Source organism: Mastacembelus armatus, chromosome 6 (assembly GCF_900324485.2).
Source record: "Mastacembelus armatus chromosome 6, fMasArm1.2, whole genome shotgun sequence".
Taxonomy (NCBI): Eukaryota; Metazoa; Chordata; class Actinopteri; order Synbranchiformes; family Mastacembelidae; genus Mastacembelus; species Mastacembelus armatus.
The window spans coordinates 7885394-7900659 of record NC_046638.1 but is presented as its reverse complement, the minus strand read 5'-3'; the positions used below and the strand labels follow the sequence as shown (position 1 = coordinate 7900659).

The window sequence follows — 15266 nt, the reverse complement described above, 5'->3', positions numbered from 1 at the left end:
AATGATTTCTTACTCAAATATTTATTTAGAGACTTGTAATCATAAAAGCAGTTTTGTAAGTTAACATAATGTTAAATGAAATGTTGAAATCTTTGCCATCCCTTCAAGTGCACACCTCAGTGTCTTCAGACTGGGTATTCACCACACACCTATGCAGGCTTTGATCATTATTCCATGAAGAGGCTGCAGAGATGACAGGAAGATTTGCTCATTTGGTTTTTGTCCCTATAAAACATTCTCTCTTCTGATATTGTGTCTGGTATTGAGTCACAGGCTGAGAGTCATCACAGTTACAGTCACAAGTGTCACAGCGATGGGGAGATATTTGGTTGTGATGCTTGTGCAGGAGTTACAATACGGCCAGTCACAGCAGGCGTAGCTCATGGTGTAGACCGTTCCTTTAACGCGGATCTTCTGCGACTGGGTGCAGTCCTTCTTCGCCATGCAGCCCCTGGCCGAGAGGGCGCTGTGGTTACCGTAGCGACCATCTGCATTGAAACACAGCTTATCAGGAGGGCACTCTGTCACGACCAGCTCATAGATCTTCCCCTTCTCTAGGATGGGGCTGTAGTAGCAGGGCAGGTTGTCACATAGCAGTGAGGGGAGAAGGTAGAACCACAACACAGCAACATGCAGGAGCTGCAGCATGTTCTGTCTGCAAGGAGAGAGAAACATCCAGCAGCATTTAATTGGCATGACATAATATTGTGTCTATAAACAAAAAATAAATCACAAAACATAAGTACATCAGGATTTTGGTACCACAATGTTAGAAAAACAGTGGGTTAAACTCTACAAACACTGGATCCTACACTTCATTATGAAATAGACCCTTCCTGGCTTTTATGTATTGTATTTAAAAATAATGTTCTCTGAGTTTGTCAGGCAGTTTGTTTCTCAGATCTGACAAGGCTTCTCTCTCTCTCACACACACACACACACACACACACACACACACACACACACACACACACACACACACACACACACACACACACACACACACACAAAGGACTTAATACAACAGTTTCCATAAGCACTGCAGCTCTCCACTGTGACTAATATATTGACTTATAAAATATGTGTCAACTTTTATTGTTGGCCAACCTCCTGTTCTATGCATTTCTCCTTTTAGAAATATTACTGATGTGAAATTAAAATAGCAGCTTTGGTGACTGATAAGTACAGGTGTTAATGATTTCTACTGATTGTCAACTTGCTTTAAGGCTGCAGACACAGAAACAGTTTTAGTGTGTAACTCAAAGTAAAATCAGTATTATTAATACTAAGACTTACCTGTACATTTTAAATCCACTCCAGAAAAATACTCCTGTCTTGATGAGCTACTGTTTCCCCAGTGACTCCAGACCTCCATGCACAGACCACACCTTCCAGCACACCTGCTTGTAATATCAGACCAACTACGCCAAAATTGGAGTTTAATCATGATGTTTTTAATTGTGCTGCATTCATCAGTAACCACACAGATAATGTCAGCATTCCTTTCTACAAGTGCATTTAACCTTCAAAATATCGCAGGAGGATGGCTAACACCACCATTTTCTCTCTGGAGCAAAAATTAGATCACACTGAACATGGATCATTCACACATTCAACACATTTCAAAGATTTGGGGACTCAGGTAAGTGCCTATGGCCAGCAGGCCTCTCCCAAGTCTTCTAAACCATTCTACAATGCCACTACAATGCAATGGCATGTAATGTGGTGGCCCTTGATGCTGTGTAATTTGCACATGAATCCCAAGGCTCGTGTTGATTAGAATAATTAACATTTGTTTTATTTGTGATCATTCCCAGTAACTTCTTCAGGTTGGTCTCAGACTTCAGCGGGTGGTTACATTTGTCTTTGCAGCAGCAGGTGTGGGTGACGTTAATTTTGATTTTACGATAAGTGATGATTTCGTGAGAGCCACAGAGGTCCCTGTGCACGCAGCCCTGAGCTGACACGATGTGAACGGAGCCATAGTAGCCTCTGGAGCTGGAACAGCGATGACTGGGCAAACACTGGCTGGTGATGTTGGGACAAGACTTGTCTTTGTGCTGCATAGGACAGTAGTAACACAACAAGCTGTCCAGAGTCAGAGCTGGGAGAACCAGAGCTGTAGCCAGCAGGATGGAAGCCAGAAACCAGTATGGTCCCAGCAGCTGAACATCCAGGCTGCACCCACACACACACAGATAAGATTATACAGACTGGAAACACCTTTTCATATAGTAACATACATTCATTATGGGTTTATATTGTTTCTGTGCATGTGTTGTTCACCTATTCTTTCTCTGTGATCCCATTTATATGTAGAAGCCCCCAGAACATGTGAAGTGATGTCAGCCTGAGGAACCAACAATGCTGCTGATTACCAAACAGAAGCAGGTGTGTCTTTGAAGCTATTTCAGCAGGACTCATATGTAATTTTTGAAATATACACAAAACACAATAGATTTGGTATTTTAACTATGTTTATTGCCAAAAAAAATCATCTGTCTTTATCCACTAAAACATTGTGTACAGACATTTGCAAGCTGAAGAGAAAAGGCAAAAGACAGGATTACAGTGCCATCTACTGCCTGCTGTGCTGCATAAACACTGATCGTCCTCCACAGTTTAAGATTTATTTTCTGAAAAGATAACATCGATTTTGTCTAAGCTACATTTGTATATCCTCAGCAAAGCAAAATATGGAGGAATAAGTTATGTACAGTTCTCTAAGGAGTATATTCTTTCTCTTTTTTCATGTTCCATAGTCAGATGATACGATGAGCTTTCCTTTCTTGAACAAAGGTTCCTGTAAAACAAAAGTAAAATCTGATTTAAGATGATTTTATCACACATGTATATGATATAAAATGTAGCTACTGGATATTGTATTTGAATTAGCCTAGTTTTAGTTGTTTGCTTACAACCAGCTCATCCTCTTCCCCCCTGTTAGCATCTCCCCAGCCTTTTTCTTCCTCTGCAGGGTCATATGTGTACAGAGGAATCAGCCTGTGGCGCATTTCATTTATTCTGCAACAAAACAATCAAAAGAAACATGTGGGACACAACATAAAATACACCAAAGTGATCTGAAAATGCTGCTTAAGTGTACCGATCTTACCTTGATTTCCTCCTGATATAAACAACCTGCAGCAATATACAGCGAACATAATTAATACTAAGAATCTGATGTGATATGCATAATTAAAACCAGATAAAAGAAAAGTGTTCTCACCACTGCTGCTACACATCCAGTTAGAATGAGTAGTACAAAGCCGATGAGGGCATAGTAACCATGAAATCCAGGCTTAGGGGTCAGGGGTGAAAAGTGAGGAGTTGTTTGGTTGGGATACATTTCTTTCTGTTCAGCCTCCTCCTCTTTAAACCCCCCGTGTAATGTGCGCCTCAGCTAATACCTCTGTGACACGTTCAGTGCACTGCTGTTGCTTCCATCTCTACCAAAAAGCTGTATTCCAACGCAGGAAGATGTATAATAATAATTAAAGATAGTTAGAGCAGAGCTTTATAATGCAAGTGCTTCAAATAAACTCAGCAGTAAGTTAAGACACTACATCCAAAAATAATGTAAGCTTACCTTATGTGTGATATGTGGAGCATGTGAACACACAATTTCTTCCTGCTCCTTTTTTTTTTTTTTTAAATTACTCTGTAAGAGACACAGTTAAAACACAGTGTTTATACGTAGTAACCTGCCCAACAACATTCCAGAGTGAGGAGTGTTTGTGATGGTTATTTTCACTTTGGTTGAACAGGATAGATGTGTTTATTTCATGCAAATGAGATGAAGTGCTTATTACCTAGTATGAATAATTGCTGCACAAGAGCATGTTGTGGTTACTTTCATAAAGGTTAAAAACTTTGACTTATCTGGGTTGTTTTGGTAAATTTTATGTAATTGTAACTTATTGTTTAATGGAGTTGAATACTACACGAATAAACATGCATGTAATATTTGATTTCTTCCAGCAGAGGCAAAGTTGTTGCAGGAAGTAGCAAAGGGGAGGAGCAGTGGAGAGCTCAGGAGACACAGATGGTAAACTCAAAACCTTGTTCACGTCTGACTTGCGAATCATGGCTTGGGTCAAGCGTTCACCTCGTCAGAACAGAACTTTGATTGTAAGTTGCCAAACAAAACTTAATTCCTGTCAAGAAATAATTTTTAGTATCTGGAGTTAACCTTATAGTGTAAACTGTAAGTGTTTTTTTTTATTAACTATGAATTTAAACTCTGACTCAGTTTTAATTTCAGTTTCACAGGTTGGGTAAATATCATTTAAAGTTTCAAGGATTAATGTAATGACAGTGGTGATTTTGAAGCTTTCTGTCATGTGTGGTATTGCCAGAGACTTAGTGGCGCGCAGATGTACTGTTAGGATTTGAAAGGTTGTTAATTATTAGACCAACGTAAGCGCTTGGATTTAGTTAGACTCCTGTCATAAAACAGTTTGCTTGTCCTGCTCTGTAACTCTCACACACTAATTAATTCATATTTTTCTTTTTTTTTTCTGTCATAATACCATTGTGCCATGCTGTGAAGTGAGGACGTGCTGAGATTGTGACGCACCAACATCCAGAAGGACTTGCACATGTTTTTTCTCTGAAATGTAATGGATCGAAATCCCACAATCCAGAGACAAGATGCAAATGCCACTGACCTCCCCTGTTATCTGACAGAAAATGTACAGGCAATACACGTTTATGAGAATGATCAAGACGCTTCTGCTGTGTACCCGATCGAGCCCCAACCTAGACCCCCAGGCCATCTCTGGGCTCAAGGAGGAGGGGGTCCTGGGAATACTACACACCTGAACACAAATGGGCCATCTATGGTCCATGGTCCTCCCCGTGGACTTAGAGCCAGGCTTCCTAGTGAATGTTTGCCAGCTAGACAAGGCCCTGCACCCCCACCTCATCCCTCCAGTACACAAGTACCACTCAGCAACAGCAGAAATCAGTTTTCTTGCGACTTGACTGAGCCTGCTCACAAACTGTATCGTTCCAGGACTGAAGTAGATAATTATGTGAGTATGAGACAAAACTCTTTTCTATGACTACATAGAAAGGCCACAGTTAAAAGAAGTAAGATCTAATTGTACACTTTCTTTTTCTCATATCAGGATCCATGGACCATCAAATTAATAGACACTCCACAAGGCAGCACAAAGAGGCTGACTTGTTTTTCTGCTGCAACTTCCAAGTAAATAATTCATGCCAAAAAATATGTTATGTATTTGCAGTAGTAACTTTATGCTAGGTGTAAAGGTTGTGTTGAAATGTGGTATACTGATATATTGTTTTTATTTTATTATCATTATATTATATATCATTTTCAATGAGATGAATCGTGATCATAGTAGATTACATATTTGTCCTCATGGTTTTCATACAACCAACCTGATTCTCTTTCCTGCCTCAGCCTGAAATCACAGTACCAACACACAGACAGTGTTCATAACTCTGGTGTGGTGTGGGGTCGACTGTTACAAATCCACCCTGCCCTGCTGCAGCAGGTGGAGGTGAATGTCAGTGTGGCCACAGAGTGGGACAATCACCAACTTCCCCTCCCCACCACAGGTAAGACACTTACATAACCTACTAAAAACATCTGTAACTTGTATCTGTAGCAAATAAAAGGATTTTATCCTTATTAAAAATGTCAATTCTCAAGCCATATGTTTATAATTTGAGAATATGAAGCAAGAGCAAGCAAAGGCCCTCCATGCATCTGCAAAAATGTAAAGTAAAGAAAAGCACCATTATAGTATGGACAACTGCCCTAACCAATACATGTACTTAATAGCAACAAAAACACAAGCAACACAATTACTGGGCAACGTCATTTGTGGGCGCAGACACATAATTAGTAAAGAGAAAGAGAAAAAGCTCCGCTAATGGACAGAATACATTAGTCAGTTCAGGAAAAACAATGTGTAAATTATAACCCCACCCCCCAACCCTGAACTCCTTATTTGTGTCATTCTGTATATTTTGTGTGTGTCACTCTTACATCCAGCCATGGTTTGTCATTTATAGTCTGAAAATATGAAGGAAAACAAGGCTGCACACTGTCGTTGTGTAGTGTGTAGTGTATGTTTGTTCATAACACCACACCTTTTAATCCATGCTTGGCAGAAATGCGTGGACTCTGAACTCTGATCGTTTTTTCCAGTGAACAGAACAGTGAAGAGTCTGATTGATGAAATCTTCCAGCTGCTGGACCTCACTCCAAACACAAATGGCCATTATGTTCTAAAACTTTGCGACTCTGAGGAGTATCTCATAAAGTGAGTGAAAAATCAGAAATGAACATAAAATTATCTGTACACTGCAATGTTCTATTCTTTTAATGTTCTATTCAGGAATGGTGTGATTAATATTCACTGTTTAATTTGTATGCAATTTCCTGTATTTGTCTTTAGTGAGGAACTGCTGGGTATGCATGAGATTATTCAGCTCTACTACAAGTTTAAACTGGTTGTCCCCCTCCGACTTCTCCACGTGAACAACCTCAAACACCGTCTGGTCAGAAATGTGAGTCATTTCAAAACATCTACCTGCCTTTAGTTGTGAAATGCTGCTTGTACAAACACTTGGCCCTCGCTGAGCTTCTTATCAGCAGAGCTGGTCTAGCTGTAATAATAAAATCTCCACCCTGACTTCTTGACTTTGTTCTGTTTAAACATCACTTCATGGCCTGTGGCATGTAACAGGCAAACTGTGTCCCTTGGCACTTGATGACTGTGAAACAAAATTAATATTTTCTTTCATTTACTGATTCATACATGCCACATGAATTCAACAACACTGAACTGATAAACTGCCACAATCCTACAAAGCAATGAGTATTATGTCTTTCTTCACTAAGGCAGCAGATGACAGGACGCCATGTCGACTGTACCAGTTCCTGCGTCCTGTCTGCGTCAACACCTGCAAGTACGATGACAAAGAACCCTGCATTCCAGATCAGCTTTGTAAAATGGTTTCAATAAAGGCAGCTATTCATTGAGCACATGCCATGTGTCAAATCTTGTGTGTTTGTAGAAAATTGTAAAAATGGATAATTTTGGAGATTTTTTTTTTGAGGCTCTGTATGACTTTGCCATCTGTATGTGTTTTAACCTTATCCTCCTCTCTCAGGATGAGCCTGCTGAATTTGCTCAGTAGCTACAACAGAGAGGTGACTGAGCTAATGAAAAGTAAGGTCAGTAAACGCAAGATAACCAGCGGGGGACATTCAGATGTGCAGTGATTCTGCCGAACGCATTATTGGTTTTAATTCTTGGGTTTTATCTCACCATGTCTGCAGTCAGTGATGAATGTAAATGCGCTCATCAGCTGCGTCCGCACCATCAGCAATCTTCTGTTTGGGCTCTCATGTCGAGAGTTGGAGGACAGCATTGGCTGGTTTAACAGAATCGGTGCCGTACCTCTGGTAGGATATCACACACATCTGTGGCGTGATTCTTGTGAGAAAGTGTCAGCCTTTCCTCCTGATCACTTCTGCTTCAACCCACCTTTTTCTTTTAGTAGAATCCTTCTTATGCTGTTTTTCTTTATACTACCTTGCTTCTTTCAAGGTAGACCAAGTAATTCAGAACATTCTGTGTTTCTGTTTTGTTTCAGAGTTATGATGAGATATCAGATTTTGAAACTGGTACGTGGCTGCTGGTTAGGGTTAAAAAAAAAAATTAGTTCTTATGTATAAGTGTTACCTGTTGGACATTTTTATTTGGTTTAATTCTCTGTGCTCCAGCAATGCTGATGCTCCATGGGGCCTTGCTAAAAGTGCTGCAGACCTATTTTACCAACTTCCAGTCAGACTTCAGGGTTCAGGATGTAACTGGGAACCCAAAGACCCATTACATTCATGACAACAGTGAAATCCTTCAATTCAACATTGCTGCTCTCTACCAGCTACCACTCAGCTGGATGACCACGTATGTTTGCCATTACAGCCAGAAACACACATATTTTGATCCAAGCATGTAAGCATATACAGATATAGACAAACAAATATTAAGCACATCATTGATATGAACAATGTGGTTGTTTTTTTTTTTCTCTTTTCTTCTCTGTGCTCCATTATTGTAGTTATGAGTCCTTCTCTATTTCCTGTGAGTTGACTTATGGAGGAGTAAACATCTCCAACATGGGCCTTTCTGAAAATATCAGCACTGCCTTGTCATTTGGAAACAAGATCCAGTGTAACCGCATGTAAGAACAAGATCTTGTGGAGTCTCATGGTGTAGATGTTAATACAATATATCGCATTTACCGTCGTTCCCCTTTCCATGTTCACACAAGTCTTACAGACCTCCCTTTTTGTACAGGTTTATTGTGCCCTCATACCTATGTCCATGGAAAATAACTGATATAGATGCATTTTAATATACATTTATGGGTAATAGTAGAAAAATAAGAGACGTAAGATAACATGTTGTGAGGGTGAAAAAGAAGCATGTTTATGACATTGTGGGTGTGTGTTCATGATTTTTAGGATGGTGTTTCCTGTTCTACTACATGAGCTGCCATATGAGAGCATGCTGGCATTTCACCTTAAGGGCACTAAAAAGGGAAAGAGCCCAGAGCTTTTATGTTGGGCTGTGCTGCCTCTATACAGCAACAGGTTTGTTATGCACTACGCTGTTACACATTCCCATCAAAACATCACAGATACTATGACTGGTGAGTTTTTATTAGCCAGTCTCTTTACCAGCAGACATATAAAGAAGGCATTAATAACACATGCTGTGTGTCTAGGACTCTGGTAAAAGGGACCGTCCTGCTCAGCATGTCTACACTGGTTGGGATGCCTGTTCCCCCTTCCCCTGCCCTGTTTGACAGCCACACGCAAGCTGCTGGGATTATACTGCAGGTCAGCAATACTGGACTCTGTTCATGTAGACTCTCTCTGATGGTTCACTGAAGAATATAAATCATACAAGAAGTGGGATTTGGCAAATTGCTCACATCTTGATGATGTTTCTAAAACTTTTTTTTTTTTTTTTTTTCATCTGTAAATGTAGGTATTTTGTGAGAGACTCATTTCATCTGAAATGAACACTGCCCCCTCTTGGTTAGAACACAAACAATACCAGATTATCTGCTCATTCTTCCTCCTGTTGTTCCTCAGCTTGACTTTGAAGATCAATTTGAATGGACGTATCACAGGCCCATCGCACTGCCTGGTTCAGTCGTATTCTCTCAGCCTTATGAGGAATTGCAAAAGAAAATGCTAGACATCTCTAAAAAGCACTGCCTCTGCTTGTGAGTAGATAAACTACTGTATTTGTGTAGTCTTTAGAGTTTCATATTTTTGAACATTAATATACTTATTTGTTCTTCCTTTCCCTAAATAATCTCTCATTTCCCAGTCTGACAGAAAATGAGAAGGCTTTCCTCTGGGACAAGCGTTGCTATGGTGACAAAGGAAACAGTTTCCTCCACCTGATACTGGGTGGAGCGTCCCAATGGCGACCTGAACACTTGACAGAAATCTATACTGTTGTAGACAACTGGCTAATCCATCTACCTGAGGAGGCCCTTTTCCTGCTCAGCAGCAAGTAGGTTATACTGGGTTCATGTGCAGTAACATGAACACAGGGATGATGCAAAGACCAAAAAATATAGATAACATTGTTTAAATGTTCTTTTGTCATCTAATGTAATGTGGTCTGCTGTCCCTTTTAGCAGGTCAAGGCTATCAGTTCAACATAACTCAAACAAAAGAGAGGGAGATTTGTAAGGATTGTAAACAAAGACAAACAGACCAAGATAATTGGATAGATACATGGACAGATACTTTATTGATCCTGGAGGAAATTCAAGAACTTGCATCCATGTTCACAACCATAATTTAAATTTCCATTTATCTTCTTTGGTGACTTAATCCATCTTTTTCAGTTTTCATGATCAGACTGTGAGGAAGGCTGCAGTCCAGTACTTTGAACAGATACCAGATGGAGAGCTAGAGGTGTTTCTGCCACAGCTGGTGCAGGTAGGTACACTAACATCTACAGTACCAATAACTTTAATACACTATGGGTGACCAAAGACTCACCTCCATGTTATCTCTCATCTTGAGAACTTAATATTCTTAGCAGGGGAGAATAACAGCATTACACCTAATCCTAAACCTACAGATTAAAATATATGAATAGGCAGCTCATTAGTTTGATGCCTGTATGATTTTGTCCTACAGGCTCTGAAGAGTGAGTGGGAGCTGGATGGACCTCTGGTAATGCTGCTGTTGGAAAGATCACTGAAGAGCGTACGAGTTGCTCAGCAGCTCTATTGGTGAGCAGCAGAGCTGGATATCACTTGCAGCTGCAGCAGACACACCCATACAGGAGACCCTTCATCCTCACTGCCGTCAGGCTATGCTTTAGTCAAATCAACATGAACTGGACTGTTACTACTTTTACTACATAGTATTATTACTTTTGGTACAGGACTACCTGAAGTTCCCATCTGGGATTAATGAAGTTTATCTTATAAAACTGAGATAATGTAGTTTGTAGTTTTCACGCTTAGTTTTTTTTCACTGCAGTATATACACTGTAATGTTTAATACACTGGCAGGTTGCTGGAGGATGCCCACAATGATCCTTACTACCAGACTTGGTACAGTAAGATTCAGGCTGCCTTGTGGTACTGCTGTGGCCAGGCACTGAGGAAGGAGCTGGAACATGAAATCCACCTGGTGTCTGTGCTTGTACAAGTTGCTGAGGTGGTTCGCTCTGCGGAAAAGGTTCGGCGTAAGGTCTGTATGTGTATATCTTCATGTACTTATTCACTCACTGTCTCATAATCCTCCATTGTTCTGATATTATGGATTCTGCTTTTGTTTTTTGCATTTGTCTGCAGAACATTTTGAATAAAGAAAAGCACAAGATCAGTGATGTCTTCAAAAATGGGACCACATGTTGTCTACCACTGGATCCTGCAGTCCGTGTAAAGGCAGTGGACGTGGATGTAAGAACATTACACAATTCATTACTCCTATACAGTGTATCATTTTTCTTATCTGACATACACACTCTTCCACTTCATCACATATGTGCTTACTCCTTTTAATATGTTACAGGCCTGTAAGTTCTACAACTCCAATGCTGCTCCTCTGGGGATCTCATTCATTTGTAATGACCCACTGGCCAGGAGTGTCAGTGTCATCTGCAAGGTCAGTAATACTATCACACTTTATTGATCCAGGTTTGTTTTTGATTGTTCTTTTTCAAGGGAAATCAAAGATCACTGTTGGTTTCAGAACAGACACAAAGAGAAATCTCATGACATGGCACTTAGGCAGTCTTCCTCAATCAAATATGTTGTTCAGACAGGAGATAACCTGCGGCAGGACATGCTGGTACTTCAGATAGTCCGTGTTATGGACAGGGTGTGGCTCCAGGAGGGACTGGACCTACAGATGATCACCTACAGGTGTCTTTCTACGGGCAGAGCTCAGGGTCAGTTTGATTTGTGTTTTTGAATGCTCTATCATAGTCTCCTTATCTCTGTGGCTTATGCTTACATTTTCTGTGGTGGTCAGGTCTGCTCGAAGTGGTTCCAGAGGCAGTGACCCTGGGCAAGATTCATCAGGAATGGGGTCTGGGTGGGACCCTTCGTGAAGACACACTGGAGAAATGGTTTCACATGTGGAACAAAACTAAAGACGACTATGAGAAGGTTAAGCTCACTAGAAAATCTTTTGATATCTTATTCTTAGTACATTGCACGACCATACTCGAGTTTTCTTTTTACTGTTCTGCATTTTCATTCCACTGTGTAACATTCTCCCACAGGCTGTGATGAACTTCATCCACTCTTGTGCAGGGTGGTGTGTGGCTACATTCATCCTGGGGATATGTGACCGTCACAATGACAACATCATGTTGAAACACACTGGACACATGTTCCACATTGACTTTGGCAAGATTATGGGCAACGCTCAGAAGTTTGGAAATTTTAAAAGGCAAGTAAATAAAAGGCTGAACAGTATTTTTAAGTGGAAAAAAAAGTTTGAGTTTGATTAGCTGGGACATATACGAAAGGATGTGAATTAATAAGAATCTCCCTCTCTCTATTTTGCAATGATAGGGACCGATCGCCATTCATATTTACTTCTGAGATGCAGCATTTCATCACCGGCGGAGGGCAGAAGCCTCAGAGATTGCATCGCTTTGTGGAGCTCTGCTGCGAAGCTTACAACATAATCAGACAGCGCTCTGCCCTGATACTCAGCTTGCTGGAGCTGGTAAAGCATTTGCTAAATAACAACACAACAGTAACCTCCTCACTGAGAACAGATTAATTCATGGTGTGAGTGTGATTTCCAGATGCTTGGTGCAGGAATGCCAGAGCTTAAGGACTCTAATGACCTGCAGTATGTCCAGAACAACCTCAGACCTCATGACACAGATCTGGAGGCCACATCCTACTTTACAAAGTAATTGAATATGCAGCATTAAAATTTACAGTGTCTTTGTAACTAAATAAATTCTTATATCAATCCAGTTGTATTAAATTGATGCATATAATTGTTTGCAACCATCCTAATGCAGGAAGATCAAGGAGAGCATGGGCTGTGTTGCTGTCAAGTTTAACTTCCTGACACATAACATGGCTCAAGGGAAAAAACAAGAACCTCTGCCGCTGGATGGCATTCCTGTTCCCAGCAACAACATTCAAGAAGCTGTCATCCAGGGATACAGCCTCAAAGGAAGACAAGTGGTGAGACAGCATGTTTTTTTTTTTTTTTTCTGCTTTGATAATTTGGGCAGAAAATGGCAGCTGACATTGTGTGTTTGAGACAACAGAAAAATCTTTTCCTCATTCTCCAGCATGACTTGTTTGTTTGCTCTTTCATCATAATGGACTTCCTGATGGTGGCAGTTAAAGAAGATGCACAAATATTTGCTTTATCTGCTAGTAGATCTTGTTTTGTAAGAACAGTATAGATGCACTATTTGGGTTCAATCAAGTTCTTTTTACTGAATGAAAAACAGAGAAAAGATAGAAGCTGTTTTAGATCATTGTCACAGAATAAAGTTCTCTGTTATTCCAATTAGGGGAAATAAAACCCTTTTGGACCAGAGTTTAGAGAATACTTGCAAAGGTCAACAAACAAATTGTAAAAAATTATAGAATCAACCATCTTGTGCTTAATTTGTCGCTTTGTAATGTATGTAATACACATTGTTACTTTTCCTTCAGCTGCCTTCTTCTAAAACATGTTAGCAGAATGGGTCATTTAATAAAGTGCACTCATTGGTTTTGCAGGGAACCAGCTGTTCACAAATCTGGACAATATTTAGCACCTGCCGAAGAGCTGCAGTGTGATTGGTTATCAAAAGCCTTTTGTCGTTTGTTCACCCTGTATCCTAATGAAATGATTTGTCTTTGACTTGCAGGTGTATGACTTGAGAGTAACCATTGACGATGGTTTTCTGACCATTGAGAAGACATTTGGGCAGTTTGAGTTGATCCATAAGCAACTGCAGAAATACTTCATTGAATCTATGCTGCCTCAGTGAGTGAAGAAACGCATAAACATCCAGCTCAGATACCATGGTTGTTTAGCTTCACATCAGTGCTCATTCTTTCACAATTATACATAGTGATTGCACAGTTTGATCCCCAGCTTTGCTCTTTCACCCTTTAAAGGTTTCCTACCTGGTATCAGGTGTCATTCATGCCAGCCAGGAAGATGTCTCTGCTAAATAAATACCTAAAACAGCTTTTTGAGGGACCCGCCAAGGGAGTAAGCATCTCTTCCTTAAGCTTTTTATCACTGTTTGATCTTCTGCCAGGGATCTCTTGTTATACCCTGCTCTAATATGCAAACGTCCTTCATTCTGTCACCTGCAGAATGAGTTTGTGTGCAGCTTATTCCTGGATGGCCCCAGCTCAGTCCAAGAAAACGTGGCGACAGGTAAATACCTGCTCTGAAACAATAAGTCGGTGTATAAAAAATATTAAAGATTTAACTAAAGCACAAGCTAAAGTTGATATTTTGAATGTGAATGTTGGTTTTCTTTTTTTTTTTTTTTTTTTTTGTGCTACGTCTTGAGGAAACTGATAGTTCATGTACAAGACATGTTAGTCTTTGATTTCCTTGTGCTGATCTATTGCAGGAACCCAACCTCAGATCCAGCTGTACATTTCTTACTCTAACAACAAGCTCTCGGTCTTAGTAAAGCACCTGAAGAACATTGTAAGTTCACCTCAGCGTGATTGTTTGGGGTGTTAACCAAAAGAAAAGCATACATTGTACACATCTCTCTGAAAAAATATTTCATGGTTTGTGCTCAATAACAAGCATCCCTTTGGGCTCTTTTCAACAGAAGCAGGCAAATGGCTCTAACCCTGATGCCTACGTGGTCACACATCTGAGACCAGACCCTCAACAGCGCTCCAAAAAGAAGACGAAAATGGTCCGCAATAATGACAACCCCACCTTTAACGAACTGGTACATCATCCTTTTCTATCACTTTTAATTTGAGATATACCTGCAGCAAAGCATTCCTCACTGTGTGGATCTAAAGTAATATTTGAGTTTTGAATGCGAGACTCTGGACATTAGCTTCCCATATGTTTGCCAGGCATTTATTACCATTTATGTTGCTAAATGAAGCCTAAACAGAGTCAAATGAATAGAAAAAGACAGACATGTTTAACAGTAATGCAGAAAAATCCTAAAATGACACATTCCTGTCAGTCACGTTTGATAACTGAAATGTCTGCCTCCTGTTCGCAGCTGGAGTACCCATATGTCCCATTGCTGTATGGGATGGTGCTGGAAGTGACAGTGAAGAGCAAGAAGACTTTTGTTGCTGCAACCAACATTAAACTGGAAAACGAGCTGCTCGACAAAGAGAAATGGTTTCCCCTCGGGAACTGTGCAATCTGACCTCAAAGGTGCACTGTACACCTGCTGCCAGCAGGGGATGCAGCCGCACCGAGTGATGACTACAAGTCACTTTTCTGTTGAAGGTAGACAAATTGTGCTGAGAGAATGAACTATGCAGTGTTATTTATACCTATTTATAAGATACAGTTTAACCTCACTCCAGAGCTAAATACACTGTCAGTGGGTGGGGTGTTTGGATGAAGTTACAGCGCTGAGTAAAAGACTCAGGAGGATGTTTACTATGTGTAGAATCATTTACCCTATCTGTTCAATGTTAATCAAATGAAGGATATTTTCTAAGACTGATTTTTTTTTTTTTTTTTGGATGTAACCTTTATGATG

The 15266-nt window shown here is 40.3% G+C and overlaps 2 protein-coding genes across 2 annotated transcripts; one reads left to right on the top strand and one right to left on the bottom strand.

Moving 5' to 3' along the window:
* Positions 1 to 2693: 2693 nt before the first annotated feature.
* Positions 2694 to 3634, bottom strand: LOC113133491 (uncharacterized protein C3orf18-like). The gene is made up of 5 exons (XM_026312335.1): positions 3590 to 3634; positions 3230 to 3460; positions 3116 to 3141; positions 2919 to 3024; positions 2694 to 2803 (listed from the first exon to the last, which is right to left on the bottom strand). Exons 2-5 carry the CDS (start codon positions 3347 to 3349, stop codon positions 2750 to 2752), a joined length of 306 nt encoding a protein of 101 aa, XP_026168120.1. The 5' UTR covers positions 3350 to 3460; positions 3590 to 3634; the 3' UTR covers positions 2694 to 2749.
* A 397-nt stretch (positions 3635 to 4031) lies between these two features.
* Positions 4032 to 15164, top strand: pik3c2g (phosphatidylinositol-4-phosphate 3-kinase catalytic subunit type 2 gamma). Its single transcript, XM_026312398.1, has 33 exons — positions 4032 to 4131; positions 4553 to 5036; positions 5133 to 5212; positions 5432 to 5589; positions 6185 to 6299; positions 6435 to 6546; positions 6881 to 6948; positions 7153 to 7216; positions 7322 to 7447; positions 7639 to 7669; positions 7769 to 7952; positions 8107 to 8229; positions 8513 to 8641; positions 8776 to 8890; positions 9149 to 9282; positions 9390 to 9578; positions 9919 to 10012; positions 10217 to 10311; positions 10597 to 10777; positions 10882 to 10989; positions 11102 to 11194; positions 11351 to 11480; positions 11564 to 11700; positions 11817 to 11986; positions 12112 to 12268; positions 12351 to 12460; positions 12576 to 12744; positions 13425 to 13543; positions 13678 to 13774; positions 13882 to 13945; positions 14148 to 14227; positions 14358 to 14483; positions 14772 to 15164. The coding sequence occupies exons 2-33, from the start codon at positions 4623 to 4625 to the stop codon at positions 14922 to 14924; spliced, it is 4125 nt and encodes a 1374-aa protein (XP_026168183.1). The 5' UTR covers positions 4032 to 4131; positions 4553 to 4622; the 3' UTR covers positions 14925 to 15164.
* The last annotated feature ends 102 nt before the right edge of the window (positions 15165 to 15266 follow it).